At 44.0% G+C, this 21,234-nt stretch overlaps 1 protein-coding gene across 5 annotated transcripts in view; it reads left to right on the forward strand.

Annotated features, from left to right (window-relative positions):
• Positions 1-4,092: 4,092 nt before the first annotated feature.
• The window catches only part of IDE (insulin degrading enzyme), a 110,890-nt gene continuing 93,748 nt past the window's right edge, over positions 4,093-21,234 (forward strand). The window contains exon 1 of one of the 5 annotated variants that reach the window (XM_073555863.1): positions 4,093-4,192. Coding sequence is in view for 1 of the 5 variants with exons in the window: in XM_073555860.1 (XP_073411961.1) it covers positions 16,057-16,184 (128 nt within the window). In the remaining 4 variants the exon portion in view is untranslated. Of the gene's footprint in view, positions 4,193-15,699; positions 15,723-15,797; positions 15,955-16,027; positions 16,246-21,234 lie in introns of those variants that run through there. The other 4 variants (XM_073555864.1, XM_073555862.1, XM_073555860.1 and 1 more) reach the window with 4 other exon arrangements.

Raw genomic sequence — 21,234 nt, forward strand, 5'->3', positions numbered from 1 at the left:
CATGGCGTCTGATCTCAATTCCAGCCAATTCTGCGTTGAAAAAGTAAAATGGTGCTCCTTCCCTTCCAAGCTCTGCCATGCGCCCAAACAGTGTTTTACCCCCACATATAGAGTATCAGCGTACTCAGGACAAATTGCAAAACAACTTTTGGGGTCCAATTTCTCCTGTTACTCTTAGGAAAATAAAAAATTGGGGGCAAAAATATTTTTGTGGAAAAAATGTTTTTTTTATTTTCACGCCCGGGCGTTATAAACTTCTGTGAAGCACTTGGGGGTTCAAAGTGCTCACCACACATCTAGATAAGTTCCGTGGGGGGTCTAGTTTCCAAAATGGGGTCACTTGTGGGGAGTTTCAATAGTTTAGGTACATCAGGGTGATATGAATGATATTGATATGGCACACAGAATGTGTGTGTCTTCATCTTAATTGTTCTGCTTCCAAATTGAATGTGGGGTCTAACGGCCGGAGAAATCGGGACAAATGCAAGCAATTGTCTCTCAAATGATTTCTGATTTATTTCCAGAAGTGTACAACATTTTATAGCAAAAATTGAGCTGTCTCATTGCATTACATCATGGGTTCTTTCCAAATTACTGATTACCCCAAATAGCAAATTATTTTTGATCTCATATGTCCTATATCTACTATATAATCATTATGCAACTGATTATTGTTTCTGGCCTAGCCTAACCCAGTTTCGATGAGACTAGGTGGATACAGAAATACAGAAATCAGTCTTGGAGAACCAGAAATATCTTAAAGCTACATGATTCTAATATTCAGCAAAACATCCATATAGTGGTATAATTTTTGATTCTTGTATATATTCATATGCCATATATTCTCCCCTTAACAGTCCCTCCTTTGGAAATATGCAAAATCAAAATCCTAATCTCGTCAAACCTATCGATCTGTCCTCCCAGCCTACCTATCTCAACAATGCTGGAACCTAACTAACTAATCTTCACCGTATACACGAGACGACCCATCTCTAGTAGATGGACCCCCTCCTAACGGACTTTGCACAGGAGGAAGTCAGATCCTGGACTATCCCTCGTTGGTTTGCTTCAGGCAGGCATATTCCGGAGGTGGATATGGCATTCTTCTCATGGGTTCATAGGAATATCTTTCATATAGGGGATCTTCAAAGTCGGCATGCATAGTCATTACTGTGGTTTCCATGGTCATCGTCATCATTTTCTTAAGGCATGGATCTATGCAGCATAGAATTAAGGAAAATATGATCAAAGGACATAAAATAACTATTGTAAACTTAATGGGTCAATAATTGCCTTTATGGCATCCCTAGTGTATTTTATAAACCGTTGTTGATTATTGTATAAATAGTTTATCCACTTTGCATTCTTATTTACAGGGATGGTGGGTTTAAACACAACTATTGTCTCGTTCTCGACTTTGAATTTGTCAGGTGCTCCCTGTGTGCCCCCACTGGTATTTATGCTTCTTAGCCAAAATTTACCTTTTGTGTCACCATTTTCCCTCCCAAGTTTAGTACTTGAGCCTAGTACATATAACCCTTGGTTATTCTCTGAGGGGTTGTCCATAGTAAGGTACAGAACTATACATCCCTTCTTGGGGCAGTGGGTGGCAGGGAAGGGTAGGCCTGGAAGGGCTCTCTGGCCTTTAACAGGTGCTTTGGACAGGGTCATGCGGCTTAATAGGCTTATTACCCATTTGTCCCTTTGCTGTAGGGCCTGGACTGGTTGATGTCTCCAGTCTCCATTCACCAGTGTGCCACCCAACAAGTGACCAATCCTCAGTTTGAACCTTCCCCTGTTTCAGCAGTAGTGACACAGATGAATTGTGTACTTAACCCGATATCAAACTGTACCATGGGGCCTGGACATTCTACTATGAGACAGTAGTCAAATTAATATGTTACTCTTGGGGTGGAGACATTATACCAGAATGTCAGTATACCCTTCTCATGAGTGACTACCCCTTGAGCTAGGAAAAGGATAAGTGCCAGACGGATGAAGAGTGGCAGCCGCTACTGGACTCTGGATCCGGCATCTCCTTGCAGTGGGAAGCGTGGACCCATGGACTGCTGTGATAGTTGACAGGACTTGGAACGAGCTGTCATCTCTAGGTTTAAGGGTACGTCTGTTGAACCTCTTGGTGATGAGGGCTCAGTTATTGGGCAGCATCTGGTGGGATCCTAAGTCCTGTGGATCTGGGATGGATAAAAAACTCTTAGTCACATGTTTTTAAACTTAGTCTGCATATAAACAATTATAATGAACAAAATATAATCCTAAACTGTGAATATTTACAAGTAGGATCTTATAGGGCTGTTTTGTTGGACCTGCTATTATGTGTGTGTATTTGTGCGTGTGTGTGACCCAAGGGAAAGACTAAACTCTTATGCTATGACTCCCCTGTTTCCTGTGTAGCATCAACTATGTAGAGTTTTGTTGGAGGCCTTAAATTTTCCTTGTTCATCCTTAGGTGTAGTTCATCCTGTGTAACTTCATGTTAGGTCCATTTCTTCTTTTCTTCCTTGGATACTTGTTTCTGGAATGTCAGAACATCTTTTTCCAGGGTTATCCCTTTTCCTCTATTTCTGTGTCAAGCGGTATCACTGCTGCTTCTTTGGCTGTTACTTCAGCTAGTCTGTTGCCCATTGCTTTCCTTGAAGTGTCTCCAGTGTGTGTGCTTTGACTTTTACCACTGCAACTCTTCCTGGCATCAACAAGGACTCCATTAGTTCTTGTATGGCTTTGTGGTGTCTGACCGGCGTTCTGTAAGCCATGATGAAGTCTTTTTCCCTCCAGATTGGTCATAGCTTCATGTTGAGTGGACCTCTTGTATGCTTCTGTCAAGGCCCGCAGTCCTGCCTTTGGGTGTAGGCAGTGGTTTTGCTGGCAGCATGTATCTTCTGTGGCTACTGCTATACCAGTGTGCAAACGGCCTTCTTGGTCTATCCACAAAGAGCATCAGGTCAGGATATTCCAGGTGTTCTCTTGCCTCATGACAGCGAGACAATCGCGTTGAGCCATTTCAGAGTCGACTACCTCTTCCACTAATGTGTCAGAGATGTGGTTTTCATCCTCCATCTTCCTCCCCCTTGGCAGAGGTAGAAGAGTAGCTGGATTATGGACAGCACATCTGGAGATGGTGACGTTGTCCAGGAGCAGAGTAGGGCATTGCAGACAGGTGCTTTGGGCCAGCATCTTCAATTGGCGACCCATAAAAATATCAAGCTTTGTCCAGCACAGGTGGGTTGCAAACACGGCTCTCATGCAGGTTGGCGCTGCACGTGCCACTGGGTCAAATCTTGGAGAGTAGTAGCCAAGAGGGCATTGTCTTCCTCCGTGAAGCTGTGTCAGGACTCCAGTTGTATGGTCAGGCTTCTTCATGACAAATGGGCAAAACAGTTAAATATAGCCTGGCAGTCCTAGAGCTGTGAAAATGTGATTTAGCACATAAAACCCATTGATGCCTTCTTTGGTTAACCTTAAAATAGTTATAAAAAGGTTGCATGTGTAGAAAAGCAGTATTGGCTTGGCTGTCTTCAGTCAGGGGAAGAGGTCATCCATGTACTGTAAGAGAGTGGCAGTGGGATGTGACCTCTTCCAGGGCTCCAGGACTGTGGTCATGGCTCAGGTGAACATAGAGGGGCTATGTTGTGTCCCTTATGACATCATAGTCCAAGTATATTGCTGGCCCTCATGTGTGAAAACAAGCAGGTAGTGGCTTGCAGCATGTAGAAATAAACTGAAAAAAGCATTGGCCAGGTCAATCACCGTAAACCATAGAAAAATAAATAGAATTGATAAAAACAGAGTGTGTGGGTTTGGCACCATAGATGTGTCCAGTACTATAACTTCATTGACAGCACATAAGTCATATATCATCCATAATGTCATAGAAATAATTGCAGATTGTGAAAGGAAAAATGAATATTGCAATTTCCTTGGTAGCAGGGCTACTAGCTTCAGCCACACCTTTACAAACTGGATTTTCAGCCAGCCATTATCTTCTGGGCATCATGACCACAGTGAGTCTGGGATCAATGCCATTAATTCAACGCCCACATGACCAGGTTTGTCCTGTAAAGAAGAGGGACTGCGTACTCCTGCAGCAGATACATCAATGTCCCTGATTACACTTCTGATTGCATCGGGATCCACCAGGAATTTGAGCGGAGTATCCTCAACCTCTGTCTGGGTGAGAGATGTTTCTCTATTGTATTTTTGTGGGGGGGCTGTAAGAGTATACATACTTTCATGGGTTGTGGACTCAGTATGCCAGTACCCTATTAAAATCTAAAACTCAATATTGGTGGGTGTCAAAGCTTCTTCCAACTGGGGACAAATTTGCATTTCAAATCTGAGATCCAGAAAATTTTTGTTACATCGGTGGAGAATCTATCCACAGTTTCTCCTTTCCCCTGCATGACATCCTGGAGAATGGGGGTCTGGCAAGCTGCTTACTAGGGTATCTGTCTCCTGGTATTTCCAGGAGTCCTTGCGTGGAGTAGATTGTGTACAAAAGTATGAGCTTTGAGGCTTAAAAGATGATGATGATGATTATGTCCCCCCACCATATAACGATAAATACTGTAGATTATCAGTCTGAGCTATTTATTTCCTGTCTTCTCCTGTTCTGTTTAATTATATACCTCCATGTCATATTCTTCTTTTTCTTCATTATTCTTTTCATAAACTACATTAATTAATAAAACTATAATGGATGCTGGACAGGATGTAGCATAAGGCATCTATATATATATAGTTGGACAGAGGGTAAGACTACTTGGATTGGTCGCCTTGCTACACTTGTAAGGAGAGCTTTAAACTAGAACAACATGGGAAGGGAAGCAAAAGACCAGAAAAAGCCATACACCTGACAAATGCTATTGAGAACTCTGCTATTAGAAATGGAAAGGAAGAACAAAGACGAAAGAATCTAATTACTAAAAATATTGGAGAAAGAGAAACCAATCACAAACTAAAATGTTTCTATACTAATGCACAAAGCATGGGCAACAAACAAGGAGAATTGGAACTACTAACACAGGAACAGAAATATGATGTAATTGGAATCACTGAAACTTGGTGGGACAATACACATGATTGGAATACAAGACTAGAAGGATACAACTTATTTGCAAGAAACAGACTTGATAAACGAGGAGGGGGTGTCGCATTGTATGTTCGAAACGCGTATATCTGCACAGAGATTGAAGCTTCAGAGACTGGGAGTTCTGTGGAAACTGTTTGGGTAAGAATACAAGGACAGAACAATGGAAAGGACACCATTGTAGGAATTTACTACAGGCCGCCTGTGCAAGCCGAAGATATAGATGAACTCTTTATGCATCAGATGGCCAAGTTCTCCAAAAAATATGACATAGTTGTCATGGGAGATTTCAACTATCCAGACATTTGTTGGGAATCTCTCTCAGGCAAAACTAACAGGTCAAGGAAATTCTTATCCTCTCTTGCTGACAACTTTATCTTCCAAAAGGTAAGGGAGAAAACAAGGGGAACTGCTACCTTGGATCTAATCCTTATAAACAGGGAGGAAATGGTTGAGGAGGTAAAAGTGGCTGGGACCCTAGGAGGTAGCGACCATGCTATTTTAGAATTTTGGATTACTAGAGGTGGAAGACCTGTGAAGACTCAGACGTCAAGGTTAGATTTCAGAAAGGCAGATTTTAAGGGATTCAGAAAGAGAATTGGAGGGATCCAATGGCTGGATATCCTTAAAGACAAAAATGTCCAGGAAGGATGGGAAATCTTGAAAAATGAAATTCTCAAAGCACAGTTGTTAACAATTCCGAAAAGAGGGAAGAATAGGAAGCATTTAAGGAAACCAGGATGGATGAACACAGAACTTAAGCACATGCTAAAAAGGAAGAAAAAAATGTTTATAAAATGGAAAGAGGGAGGCATATCTAAAGAAGAATATAATGCTGTCTGCAGAACCTGCAGGGCACAAATCAGATTAGCTAAAGCTGAAAATGAACTGAGGCTTGCAAGAGATGTCAAAAGCAATAATAAAGGATTTTGGGGATATGTCAAAAGTAAAAGAAAAGTCAAAGATGCTATAGGATTTTTACAGGATGAAAATGATGAAATGGTAAGACAGGATGTTGAGAAGGCTGAACTTTTAAATTCCTATTTTGCATCTGTTTTCTCTCAGAAAGGAAATGCAACATCAACTGTTATTCACTGTCCTATTAAGGGAATAGAAGAATCCAGGATATCTATAAACAGAAAGATAGTGAGGAAACACTTAGCTAACCTAAATGAATTCAAGTCTCCAGGTCCAGATGAATTACACCCCAGAGTACTGAAGGAGATAGCAGAAGAAATTTTTGAACCCCTCTCCATAATCTTTGAAAATTCTTGGAGAACAGGAGAAGTGCCAGAAGACTGGAGAAGAGCAAATGTTGTTCCTATCTTCAAAAAGGGGAAGAAGGTGGACCCAGGCAACTATAGGCCGGTGAGTCTGACTTCTATACCAGGAAAGATCTTTGAACAAATTATTAAACAACATGTATGTCAATACCTGGATAAGAATGAAGTGATTAAACAGAGTCAGCATGGGTTTCTAACTAATAAGTCATGTCAGACTAACTTAATTTCCTTCTATGACGGTATCACTGATTGGGTGGATCAAGGAAATGCTGTAGATATAGTATATCTTGACTTCAGCAAAGCATTTGACAAAGTCTCTCATACAATCCTTATTGAAAAAATGACTAAGTATGGAATGGACAAGGCAACTGTTAGGTGGATTCATAACTGGCTTAGTGATCGGACCCAAAGAGTGGTCGTAAATGGCTGCACATCCAGTTGGAAGAATGTCTCAAGTGGGGTACCACAGGGCTCTGTCCTGGGCCCTGTATTGTTCAACATCTTTATCAACGATTTAGATGAAGGAATTGAGGGTAAACTGATTAAATTTGCTGATGACACAAAGCTAGGAGGGATAGCTAATACTAGAGAAGAGAGAGAGAGGATTCAAAAAGATTTAAATAAACTGGAGAAGTGGGCAGCAACTAACAGAATGGTTTTTAACAGGGAGAAATGCAAAGTACTACATCTGGGCAATAAAAATGAAAAAAGCATATATAGAATGGGAGGAATAGGGCTAAGTGACAGCACATGTGAAAAAGACTTGGGTATACTAATAGATCACAGACTGAATATGAGTCAACAGTGTGATGCAGCAGCAAAAAAGGCAAATGCAATTCTAGGATGTATTAACAGAAGCATACAGTCTAGATCACGTGAAGTCATTATTTCCCTCTACTCCTCTTTGGTCAGACCTCATCTGGAATATTGTGTCCAGTTTTGGGCACCACATTTTAAAAAAGACATCAACAAACTGGAGCAAGTTCAGAAAAGAGCGACCAGAATGGTGACCGGTCTGCAAACCCTGTCTTATGAGGAAAGGTTGCAGGATTTGGGAATGTTTAGTTTGCAAAAGAGAAGACTGAGAGGAGACTTAATAGCTGTCTACAAATATCTAAAGGGCTGTCACATTGTAGAAGGATCAACTTTATTCTCATTTGCACAAGGAACGACTAGAAGCAATGGGATGAAACTGAATGGGAAGAGACACAGATTAGATATTAGAAAAAACTTTTTGACAGTTAGAGTGATCAATGAGTGGAACAGGCTGCCACGAGAAGTGGTGAGTTCTCCTTCAATGGAAGTCTTCAAACAGAGGCTGGACAGACATCTGACTGGGATGATTTAGCGAATCCTGCTTTGAGCAGGGGGTTGGACCAGATGGCCCAGGAGGTCCCTTCCAACTCTACGATTCTATGATTCTATGAATCTGACAGTCAGAACAAGTCTCATGATATTCTGTGTTTGACGGCTGGCACAGGTCCAGTCATCGGGAATGTATATAGAAGTATAAATGATGTTGCAACTGACACATCTTCCTGTGTACATATTTGATTTGCATAAAATTCAGCAATCTTATTATATTCCTTTCCTCATGCCTTTTTTTCCTAACTTCCTCTGCCATCTTATAAAATGCTTCAGGGTCCTGTAACACCTCATAGTACCTGAGGCTGGGACGCTGCTCTCTACTCATTAACACATTCTTCCATGCCTTCTTATCTAATGCTCTTCTCCTCGGGATCGGCGGGTTTCTTAACATACATTCTCTTTCCTCACTCCACCATGGGTCATATCCGTCTTATAGATATCGACTGACTACTCCCACCCATTCTATCATCTGAATTCCGAATGCGTCTGAGGGACATGTGCGTGCGTCTTGAGACAAATTCTCACAGGATTATAAACAGTTGGATATGTGACTGTAAAAGCTGTATGTACTCTTATGTCCGAGTAAAGGGGTCTTCAGTGAACATAGTGATGTCTAGCTATCTTGAACACAGTAATATAGGGCAATAAAACAATAAATTCTACACACTGGCGCTCCCCTAAGAAAACTACGGCAATAGCTGTAGTGAAGACCAGGCGCTGTGCAAGTCCTGAAGAATAATATAGCAAACTTAAGAATAAAACACACTTCACTGCGCTTATGCTAAAGAAGTAACAGTTGAATAAAGGCCAAAAAATGCAACAACCAAGGTTATAGTTGAAATATAGCCTTTAACTGATGTTGCACACAGTTACTGATAAACAGCGGTGATGCTAAAATTACACAAACATTGTGTGAGTTAAGCTCATTAGCCCCTAGAAACTCCAAATGAATTACGGACAAAAATCACACTCAAGGCAGAGAGTGTCCTCGCCTGTTAGCTGGATCTTATCAACCAGCGTAGCTCTGAGAGCGCACTCCCACATGTCACACGCTGCTTCATTTGCCTGAAAGCTGAACTCGGCAACCCGGCACCTTATCAATGCAAGTAAGTGTCCAAAATTGCCGTCCCCCATTGATGTGGGTTAAAGTGCAATGAGCGTGGTTTAACTGCATACAAACGCACTCATAATATAGCTGACCTTCTAGTACACAATCGTTTGCTCCCTCTTGATAAAAATTGGTTACAAAAAAATTCACCAAAAGGCAATTTTAAATGCGGTAATTGTAATTACTGTCATTTACATATGACTTCTAATCCTCTTAAAATCGGACCCGTTCAGCATTTGGTAAAAGATTTTATTTCTTGTAAATAGTAAATTTGTGGTATATATTCTGTTTTGTCCTTATTTTTTTCCATAGGAAAAACTATTAGACCACTTGCAACAAGATTCCGTGAACATTACCATTCGATTAGTACAGGAAAAGGGTCTTTGCGCTTGATACAACATATGCAAGAAAAGCACAATTCCAACCCTGAATTATTACGCCTTGCTGGTTTAGAAATTGTAAAATTTCCACCACAAGGTGGTAATCATAATAAAGTCTTGATGAGACATGAAACCAGATGGATAATTAAATCAAAAGCGCTGGATCCAATAGGAGTGAATGACAGGTTGGATCTTTCTATCTTTTTGTAAGGAATTTTTTACTTATTTTTTTACTTCATTGTAAAAAGCTTATTTTGAAAAGAAAAAGAAAAACAATTGTTTTGATTCTTTCAGTTTGTTCAGCCAGCATCAAGATGTAATTATGTTATTTGTTTTTAAATTGAGAATGTTGTTCATGATTTTAACTATTCACTTGATGTTAGTCATAGACCTAATTAAGGAAATGACATCACGTAATTACACACTTGGACCTGTTGAAGCATCTTTGCACACGAAACGGCTGTCGTCCGTTCGTTCTCCCCGCATGCCTCATGTTTTCTGCCTGTCCTATGCTGTATGACCTTTAATGGTTGAATAAAGCAATATTGCACTGCAAATTGGGTGAGTGCCGCATCTTTTTCTCTTTTTCATGCGTCATTGATGTTTTTTCGGATGCAGATCATCTCAGTTATCCCATGCAGAGTGCTGCCCATAGTGTGCCTGTGATTGATCCTGCACTGTTTGTTGGTGGATTAGTACCTTGGTGCCATTCACCTGTGTTTTCTCTGGATTGGACTATAATAAGTTAGCAGCGTTTGGATTACAAGATAGTGCTTTTTTCAAAGCACTATAATAAGTTAGCAGCGTTCGGATTACATGACAGTGCTTTTTTCAAAGCACTATAATAAAATATAAGAAATCGGATTACAATATGTTGCTTGAACTTAGAAGTTCAAGCACCATACTTAGAATAGTTTTCAGTTTCGCTGACCCCACAAGTTATCTTCTAGACTTCTCCATAGGCCGGGTTCACACGAGTGTATAAAAAATTGGTCATATTTTTCTTCACTTGTCATCCATGTACAATGCGTTTTTTTTACAGCAGCAATTAATAATTTACAAGATTATTTACAGTTTCCTATGTTACAGAATTGCAGTGTATCCATTAGAAACGGATGCTGTACTGTCGCTCTGTGTGGGATCCAAATTTTTTTTTTCATGCACCCAAAGACTTGAATGGGCAAGTCCCATCCAATTTACGGAAGAAGCTACTGGATGCTGGAATTTTTTTTTTTCACATGCAGATCTGGTCAGTGAAATAAATTGCTCATCTGCACTAGCCCACTGAATAACATTGGTCCCGAGGGCTGTCCGTTTAATTTCACTGACTGCACTCAGACCAAAAATACGGTCGTGAGAATGAGGCAATAGACTTGCATGCTTGGTTCAGATATATGCACATAATGTGATGCAAAAAATAGCTAGACACAACTAGTAATTATCAGAAACTGACTAGAACATTCAGTATCCCCAGGAGAAAAGACAAGCAGTTTTTTTTTGTTTGGAGATAAACCTCTGGGACTTCCACTGAACCTGAGAATGAAAGCGATGTAGCAGCTCATTGTTTTTCCGCAGCCGGCCACCCAGCTTTGCTGGAAACTGCAGCCAGGTTGATTCACGTACATGGGTCTGACTGCAGTTACTGCACAGCTGGGTGGCCGTAAGCGCTCCTGTGCAAGTCAGAAGTTGGTCTCCTACCAATCATATAGTGGTGGCAATGGCATATGCCACCACTTAGAAGATATGAAAACCCATTTAATGGATGAAAAGGGGAAAAAATTAAATCATCATGAATCTTTTTGTCATATAGCAGGCTGTCATCAGTTATGAGTTCCTGAAATGTAAGTTGAACCAGGCATCCAATGGTTTAATAAAAAGCAAAAAACACAAATATCCTGAACTAAAAAGTAAAAAATATACTGCAAATAATGCATAAAGGTGATAATAATAATAAGGGTATTTAGTAAACATAATTTTGATCAAAATAATGTACAAGCCATCCCGCCACATCACGGCAACCCTTGTGGGACAGTCCCTACTCTAGTATTTAAAACCTTTTCACTTGCCAAGTGACGTGAATGTGAATAAGGATCGAGTGGCTGAACCACTAGTAACAGCTTAGGCCAGACTGGATGGCTTTCCCAGCTCAGAAAAAGGGCGGTCACACCCATATATGCACTGAATGCACAATGAAATGAATAAAAAACAAAAAAACAAATCTGAACTGAGAAAAGTAAGTTAATGTATATGCACAATGTAAGTGCAACACATGACCATTAACGAATGGCTGCGGATTCTGCCAGGAGATGCGGATTTTGTGCAGAAAATTCTGCACCACTTTTCCTACGTGTGCACATAGCCTTAGAGGGGACTTGTACAGACAATAAAAGACATTACAGCATAACAATAATCACATAAATCCACAGATACCAAGAAGAATGAGGGCCCTGCTTGCAAGTTTACAATCTTGTAGATTGAGAGCCCTCGCGGGCAGGGTCCTCTCTCCTCCTTTACCAGTTGCGACTTGTATTGTTTAAGATTACTGTACTTGTTTTTATTATGTATACCCCTCCTCACATGTAAAGCGCCATGGAATAAATAGCCCTATAATAATTAATAATAATCTATGAGGAAATAGGGGAGAGAGAAAAGGTGGATGGTAACAATTGCTTTCATTGTTCTAACCAGCCATAATGTAAGAAATCGGGTGTTCATGTAATGCTGCATGAACCGGTTATCAGCCAGAATACGTAGAAGTACCGACATATAGGGCTATTAAATGCATAAGTCGTGTGAGAACATGATACAAGGATCCTGGTTATGGTGAAAATTTTGAATGAGCAACACAGGGATAGTTAAATAAATCTGTTGAGGCGGTAGGCCAGTCTGAAGAAATGCGTGTTTAGGGCACGCTTAAAACTGTGGGTACTGGGGATTAATCGAATTATCCTGAGTAGTGCATTCCAAAGAATTGGTGCAGCACGTGAGAAGTCTTGGAGACAGGAGTGGGAGGTTCTGATTATTGAGGATGTTAACCTTAGGTCATTAGCAGAATGGATAACACGGGAAGGGTGGTAGACTGAGACAAGGGAGATGTAGGGTGGTGCTGAGCCATGGAGTGTTTTGTGAGGGTAAGGCCGCGCACTCCGCTTCGGAGTGCCCGCGGCAGTTTCTCACATGTATATGATCCCGGCCTTATAAGTTTATACTGGATTCTGGAGTGGATGGGTAACCAGTGTAATGACTGGCACATGGTAGAGGCATCGGTGTAACGGTTGGTGAGGGGAGAGTTTGGTAAGAGGGAGACTGATTAATAGTTACAATAGTCCAGACGAGAATGAATAAGAGCAACAGTAAGAGTTTTTGCAGAGTCGAAAGTAAGAAAAGATCGAATTCTAGAAATGTTTTTGAGATGCAGATAACAAGATAGAGCCAGTGGTCGGATATGGGGGGGGTGAATGAAAGCTCTGAATCAAGTATGATCCCAAGACAGCGGTCATGTTGCTGGGGAGTAATGGTAGAACCACACACAGAAAAGGCAATGTCGGGCATAGGTAGGTTAGTAGAGGGAGGAAACATGAGGAGTTCAGTTTTTCACAGGTTGTTTCAGATAGAGGGAGGACATGATGTTGAAGACAGCGGTAAGACAATTACTGTTGTGTTGTAATAATGCAGGTGTGATGTCATGAGTAGAGGTGTATAATTGAGTGTCATCAGCATAGAGATGGTACTGGAAACAAATCTACTGATTGTCCAATACGGGCAGTATATAGGGAAAAAAGGAGGGGGCATAGGATTGATCCTTGAGGAACCCCAACAGTTAAGGGGAAGATGAGAGGAGGAACCAGCAAAAGATACAGTGAAGGAGTAGTCAGAAAGATAGAAGAACCAGGAGAGAACAGTGTCCTTGAGGCCGATGCAGCAAAGCATAGTGAGGTGGAGCTGAAAATCCACAGGGTCGAATGCTGTGGAGAGATCCAGGAAAATTAGCATGGAGTAGTGACCATTAGATTTAGCTGTTGGTAGATCATTAGAGTCTTTAGTGAGGACATTACATGTGAGATAAAATAAAGACTACTACATAGACTGAAAAATTAATGTTAAAGGAGCTGTCTCAACATCAATAATGGTTAAAATTTCAAAGTTCTTGTAAAAGCAACTTTGCAATTTTACTTTCACTATAAATCCTCTTTATTATTAAGAAAGAGGAATTTTAATGTTATTGTTTAATGCTTGTTGTCTAGGTTACCAACCACTGCTGGGATTTAGCACTTTGGATGAACATGTGCAGTGCTTACAAACTTTTATCATTAGAGCCCTGTAAGCACTGATCTGAAGCTGGCTGGATTGCTGGTGTGAACAATCCTAAAGGCTTTAGTGTAACTGCGCTACTCTGATACTGCAGCAGCCTAGGAAAACACTTATTTTGGGCCTGCGGCGTCTTCTTGCTGCTGGTCTGCACCGTCAATCTTCAGGAATGCACTGCCCCAACATACAGGATGCTAAGAGGCAAGGGAACAGTGGGCTCCTGAAGACTAAATGTGAGAATAACCCTTCATGACATATGAAGTACAGCAATGTCACACGCTGGGTCCATGACTTTGATGCAGGCTCAGAAGTTGCACCTGCATCTTTCCAGACACTCGGGAGCTGAGCCCGCATCTTTCCCCGCACTGGGGGGCAGAGCCCGCATCTTTCCCGACACTTGGGAGCAGGGTCTGCATCTTTCCCGACACTTGGGAGCAGGGCCTGCATCTTTCCCGGCACTCAGGAGCAAGGCCCGCATCTTTCCCGGCAATCGGGGGCAGAGCCCACATCTTTCCCGGCAATCGGGGGCAGAGCCCACATCTTTCCTGGCAATCGGGGGCAGAGCCCGCATCTTTCCCGGCAATCGGGGGCAGAGCCCGCATCTCTCCCGGCACTCGGGAGCAGAGCCCGCATCTTTCCCGACACTCGGGAGCAGGGCCTGCATCTTTCCCGACACTCGGGAGCAGGGTCTGCATCTTTCCCGACACTCAGGAGCAGGGCCGGCATCTTTCCCGACACTCGGGAGCAGGGCCCGCATCTTTCCCGACACTCGGGAGCAGGGCCCGCATCTTTCCCGGCACTCGGGTGCAGGGCCCGCATCTTTCCCGGCAATCGGGGGCAGAGCCCGCATCTCTCCCGGCACTCGGGAGCTGAGCCCGCTTCTTTCTCGGCACTCGGAAGCTGAGCATGCATCTTTCCAGGCACTTGGAAGCTGAGCCCATATATTTCCTGGAACTTGGGAGCAGAGCCTGCATCTTTCCCGACACTCGGGAGCTGAGCCCGCATCTTTCCCGACACTCGGGAGCAGAGCCCGCTTCTTTCTCGGCACTCGGAAGCTGAGCATGCATCTTTCCAGGCACTCGGAAGCTGAGCCCATATATTTCCTGGAACTTGGGAGCAGGGCCTGCATCTTTCCCGACACTCGGGAGCTGAGCCCGCATCTTTCCCGACACTCGGGAGCAGAGCCAGCTTCTTTCTCGGCACTCGGAAGCTGAGCTCGCATCTTTCCCAGTACCTGGGAGCGGAGCGCGCATCTTTCCAGGCACTCGGAAGCTGAGCCCGCATGTTTCCCAGTACTCGGGAGCAGAGCATGCATCTTTCCAGGCACTCGGCAGCAGCCTGCATCTTTTCCCACATGATTATGACTGTGATATTTATCATCTGCTTCTTACGAGAATGAATAAGAGCAACAATAAGAGTTTTTGCAGAGTCGAAAGTAAGAAAAGATTGAATTCTAGAAATGTTTTTGAGTTGCAGATAACAAGATAGAGCCAGTGATCGGATGTGGGGGGTGAATGAAAGCTCTGAATCAAGTATGATCCCAAGACAGCGGTCATGTTGCTGGGGAGTAATGGTAGAACCACACACAGAAAAGGCAATGTCGGGCATAGGTAGGTTAGTAGAGGGAGGAAACACGAGGAATTCAGTTTTTCACAGGTTGTTTCAGATAGAGGAAAGACATGATGTTAGAGACAGCGGTAAGACAATCGCTGGTGTTTTCCGAAGAGCAACAGGATTGTCCCATACAAAGCCATAAACTTCAATTATTCAAATCCACAGCCTGCAACTTAAGCTTTTTCTGCCACCTCCATCTTTACAGTCAGAATCAATGGCGCAGTTTTCACCTTACAAAATGGATATGGCCATAAAATAAGCTCAAACTGAGCCCGCGGTGGCATGTTTTGGACTCTGGTAAGCCGTGATGGGCACACGGTAGATCCCCATTTTTGGGATGCTGATAGGCGACTTCTGTATGGACGGATGAGGATGTGAATGTGCCCCTACATGTATGTGACATCAGCATGTGACACAAGTGCCAGCCAGTGATATATGTGAGTCATGGGGGACTACAAGTGCCATCCAGCAGCTGCCCATCACACTGATATCAGCTATGGCGGCCAGCCTCCTCCTGCCTGACAAAGCAGTGATGTCGCCCAGGACGCAGACAGGTGAGTGCCGGTGACTAACCACCAGCCGAGGCCTCCCCTCCCCCGCGTATAAGACACATGGGGCAGAGCAGCTGCCTCTCCTCCTGCTTCTGCTAAGTGGCGGTACACCAGGCCCTGTGTAGGCCTCAGTCCCCGAGGTTTTCTAGCCCTCTCCCCGGGAATCCCCTCAGCGGCGCGGATTATTGCTCAGGACAGAGCGGGGGACTCGGTGACAGACTACGGAAGCAGTAGGGTAAGATCGGGTGTCGGGGGAGCCCTAGATGGAGGCCGGCTCTGTGAGGTGTGTGGAGGCGGGGGCGGCGGCGCAGTTTCCGGCTCCATAGGTCAGGACTGGATGACGGAGGAGGGCCGCGTCTCCACAGGCCGCCCCCTCTCCTCGCGGTGCCGGGACATGTTGCAGGTCTCCCGCCGCCTCCTCCTCTCCGTCAGCTGCCTCCGAGGGTCCCGACCACTCACAGCCGGGTAAGAGGGTGAGATAGCGGCCTGCAGAGCACCCTCCAGCCGCCGCCGCGAGCCCTGCCCGGTACGTGCCGCCCCCGCCGCCCGGACACAGCGCTGAGTCAGCAACGGCCGTCTGTGGCGTCCGCGGAGTGTAACAGGCCACATACGTGTGTGTGTGTATAATAGTCCACAGGCCACATACGTGTGTGTGTATAATAGTCCACAGGCCACATACGTGTGTGTAATAGTCCACAGGCCACATACGTGTGTGTGTAATAGTCCACAGGCCACATACGTGTGTGTGTAATAGTCCACAGGCCACATACGTGTGTGTAATAGTCCACAGGCCACATACGTGTGTGTAATAGTCCACAGGCCACATACGTGTGTATAATAGTCCACAGGCCACATACGTGTGTGTGTGTGTGTGTGTGTATAATAGTCCACAGGCCACATACGTGTGTGTGTGTGTGTGTATAATAGTCCACAGGCCACATACGTGTGTGTGTGTGTGTGTGTATAATAGTCCACAGGCCACATACGTGTGTGTGTGTATAATAGTCCACAGGCCACATACGTGTGTGTGTGTATAATAGTCCACAGGCCACATACGTGTGTGTGTGTGTATAATAGTCCACAGGCCACATACGTGTGTGTGTATAATAGTCCACAGGCCACATACGTGTGTGTAATAGTCCACAGGCCACATACGTGTGTATAATAGTCCACAGGCCACATACGTGTGTGTGTGTGTGTGTGTGTATAATAGTCCACAGGCCACATACGTGTGTGTGTGTGTGTGTATAATAGTCCACAGGCCACATACGTGTGTGTGTGTGTATAATAGTCCACAGGCCACATACGTGTGTGTGTGTATAATAGTCCACAGGCCACATACGTGTGTGTGTGTGTATAATAGTCCACAGGCCACATACGTGTGTGTGTGTGTATAATAGTCCACAGGCCACATACGTGTGTGTGTATAATAGTCCACAGGCCACATACGTGTGTGTGTATAATAGTCCACAGGCCACATACGTGTGTGTGTGTGTGTATAATAGTCCACAGGCCACATACGTGTGTGTGTGTGTGTATAATAGTCCACAGGCCACATACGTGTGTGTGTGTATAATAGTCCACAGGCCACATACGTGTGTGTGTGTATAATAGTCCACAGGCCACATACGTGTGTGTGTGTATAATAGTCCACAGGCCACATACGTGTGTGTGTGTATAATAGTCCACAGGCCACATACGTGTGTGTGTGTATAATAGTCCACAGGCCACATACGTGTGTGTGTGTATAATAGTCCACAGGCCACATACGTGTGTGTGTGTATAATAGTCCACAGGCCACATACGTGTGTGTGTGTATAATAGTCCACAGGCCACATACGTGTGTGTGTGTGTGTATAATAGTCCACAGGCCACATACGTGTGTATAATAGTCCACAGGCCACATACGTGTGTGTAATAGTCCACAGGCCACATACGTGTGTGTAATAGTCCACAGGCCACATACGTGTGTGTATAATAGTCCACAGGCCACATACGTGTGTGTGTGTGTGTATAATAGTCCACAGGCCACATACGTGTGTGTGTGTGTGTGTATAATAGTCCACAGGCCACATACGTGTGTGTGTGTGTATAATAGTCCACAGGCCACATACGTGTGTGTGTGTATAATAGTCCACAGGCCACATACGTGTGTGTGTGTATAATAGTCCACAGGCCACATACGTGTGTGTGTGTATAATAGTCCACAGGCCACATACGTGTGTGTGTGTATAATAGTCCACAGGCCACATACGTGTGTGTGTGTATAATAGTCCACAGGCCACATACGTGTGTGTGTGTGTATAATAGTCCACAGGCCACATACGTGTGTGTGTGTGTATAATAGTCCACAGGCCACATACGTGTGTGTGTGTATAATAGTCCACAGGCCACATACGTGTGTGTGTGTATAATAGTCCACAGGCCACATACGTGTGTGTGTGTATAATAGTCCACAGGCCACATACGTGTGTGTGTGTATAATAGTCCACAGGCCACATACGTGTGTGTGTGTATAATAGTCCACAGGCCACATACGTGTGTGTGTGTATAATAGTCCACAGGCCACATACGTGTGTGTGTGTGTGTGTATAATAGTCCACAGGCCACATACGTGTGTGTGTGTGTGTGTATAATAGTCCACAGGCCACATACGTGTGTGTGTGTGTGTATAATAGTCCACAGGCCACATACGTGTGTGTAATAGTCCACAGGCCACATACGTGTGTGTGTGTGTATAATAGTCCACAGGCCACATACGTGTGTGTGTGTATAATAGTCCACAGGCCACATACGTGTGTGTGTGTGTGTAATAGTCCACAGGCCACATACGTGTGTGTGTGTGTATAATAGTCCACAGGCCACATACGTGTGTGTGTGTGTATAATAGTCCACAGGCCACATACGTGTGTGTGTGTGTGTGTATAATAGTCCACAGGCCACATACGTGTGTGTGTGTGTATAATAGTCCACAGGCCACATACGTGTGTGTGTGTATAATAGTCCACAGGCCACATACGTGTGTGTAATAGTCCACAGGCCACATACGTGTGTGTGTGTGTATAATAGTCCACAGGCCACATACGTGTGTGTGTGTATAATAGTCCACAGGCCACATACGTGTGTGTGTGTGTGTATAATAGTCCACAGGCCACATACGTGTGTGTGTGTGTGTATAATAGTCCACAGGCCACATACGTGTGTGTGTGTGTGTATAATAGTCCACAGGCCACATACGTGTGTGTGTGTATAATAGTCCACAGGCCACATACGTGTGTGTGTGTATAATAGTCCACAGGCCACATACGTGTGTGTGTGTATAATAGTCCACAGGCCACATACGTGTGTGTGTGTGTATAATAGTCCACAGGCCACATACGTGTGTGTGTGTGTGTATAATAGTCCACAGGCCACATACGTGTGTGTGTATAATAGTCCACAGGCCACATACGTGTACGTGTGTGTGTATAATAGTCCACAGGCCACATACGTGTGTGTGTGTGTGTATAATAGTCCACAGGCCACATACGTGTGTGTGTGTGTGTATAATAGTCCACAGGCCACATACGTGTGTGTGTATAATAGTCCACAGGCCACATACGTGTGTGTGTATAATAGTCCACAGGCCACATACGTGTGTGTGTATAATAGTCCACAGGCCACATACGTGTGTGTGTATAATAGTCCACAGGCCACATACGTGTGTGTGTATAATAGTCCACAGGCCACATACGTGTGTGTGTATAATAGTCCACAGGCCACATACGTGTGTGTGTATAATAGTCCACAGGCCACATACGTGTGTGTGTATAATAGTCCACAGGCCACATACGTGTGTGTGTATAATAGTCCACAGGCCACATACGTGTGTGTGTATAATAGTCCACAGGCCACATACGTGTGTGTGTATAATAGTCCACAGGCCACATACGTGTGTGTGTATAATAGTCCACAGGCCACATACGTGTGTGTGTATAATAGTCCACAGGCCACATACGTGTGTGTGTATAATAGTCCACAGGCCACATACGTGTGTGTGTATAATAGTCCACAGGCCACATACGTGTGTGTGTATAATAGTCCACAGGCCACATACAGTGCCTACAAGTAGTATTCAACCCCCTGCAGATTTAGCAGGTTTGATAAGATGCAAATAAGTTAGAGCCTTCAAACTTCACACAAGAGCAGGATTTATTAACAGATGCATAAATCTTACAAACCAAAAAGTTATGTTGCTCAGTTAAATTTTAATAAATTTTAAACATAAAAGTGTGGGTCAATTATTATTCAACCCCTAGGTTTAATATTTTGTGGAATAACCCTTGTTTGCAATTACAGCTAATAATCGTCTTTTATAAGACCTGATCAGGCCGGCACAGGTCTCTGGAGTTATCTTGGCCCACTCCTCCATGCAGATCTTCTCCAAGTTATCTAGGTTCTTTGGGTGTCTCATGTGGACTTTAATCTTGAGCTCCTTCCACAAGTTTTCAATTGGGTTAAGGTCAGGAGACTGACTAGGCCACTCCAACACCTTGATTTTTTGCCTCTTGAACCAGGCCTTGGCTTTGTTGGCTGTGTGCTTTGGGTCGTTGTCTTGTTGGAAGATGAAATGACGACCCATCTTAAGATCCTTGATGGAGGAGCGGAGGTTCTTGGCCAAAATCTCCAGGTAGGCCGTGCTATCCATCTTCCCATGGATGCGGACCAGATGGCCAGGCCCCTTGGCTGAGAAACAGCCCCACAGCATGATGCTGCCACCACCATGCTTAACTGTAGGGATGGTATTCTTGGGGTCGTATGCAGTGCCATCCAGTCTCCAAACGTCACGTGTGTGGTTGGCACCAAAGATCTCGATCTTGGTCTCATCAGACCAGAGAACCTTGAACCAGTCTGTCTCAGAGTCCTCCAAGTGATCATGAGCAAACTGTAGACGAGCCTTGACATGACGCTTTGAAAGTAAAGGTACCTTACGGGCTCGTCTGAGACCATTGCGGTGGAGTACGTTACTTATGGTATTGACTGAAACCAATGTCCCCACTGCCATGAGATCTTCCCGGAGCTCCTTCCTTGTTGTCCTTGGGTTAGCCTTGACTCTTCGGACAAGCCTGGCCTCGGCACGGGAGGAAAGTTTCAAAGGCTGTCCAGGCCGTGGAAGGCTAACAGTAGTTCCATAAGCCTTCCATTTCCGGATGATGCTCCCAACAGTGGAGACAGGTAGGCCCAACTCCTTGGAAAGGGTTTTGTACCCCTTGCCAGCCTTGTGACCCTCCACGATCTTGTCTCTGATGGCCTTGGAATGCTCCTTTGTCTTTCCCATGTTGACCATGTATGAGTGCTGTTCACAAGTTTGGGGAGGGTCTTAAATAGTCAGAAAAGGCTGGAAAAAGAGATAATTAATCCAAACATGTGAAGCTCATTGTTCTTTGTGCCTGAAATACTTCTTAATACTTTAGGGGAACCAAACAGAATTCTGGTGGTTTGAGGGGTTGAATAATAAATGACCCTCTGAATAAAC

This window comes from Dendrobates tinctorius, unplaced genomic scaffold (assembly GCF_039654945.1).
Source record: "Dendrobates tinctorius isolate UK_male_01 unplaced genomic scaffold, ASM3965494v1 ptg000230l, whole genome shotgun sequence".
Taxonomy (NCBI): domain Eukaryota; kingdom Metazoa; phylum Chordata; class Amphibia; order Anura; family Dendrobatidae; genus Dendrobates; species Dendrobates tinctorius.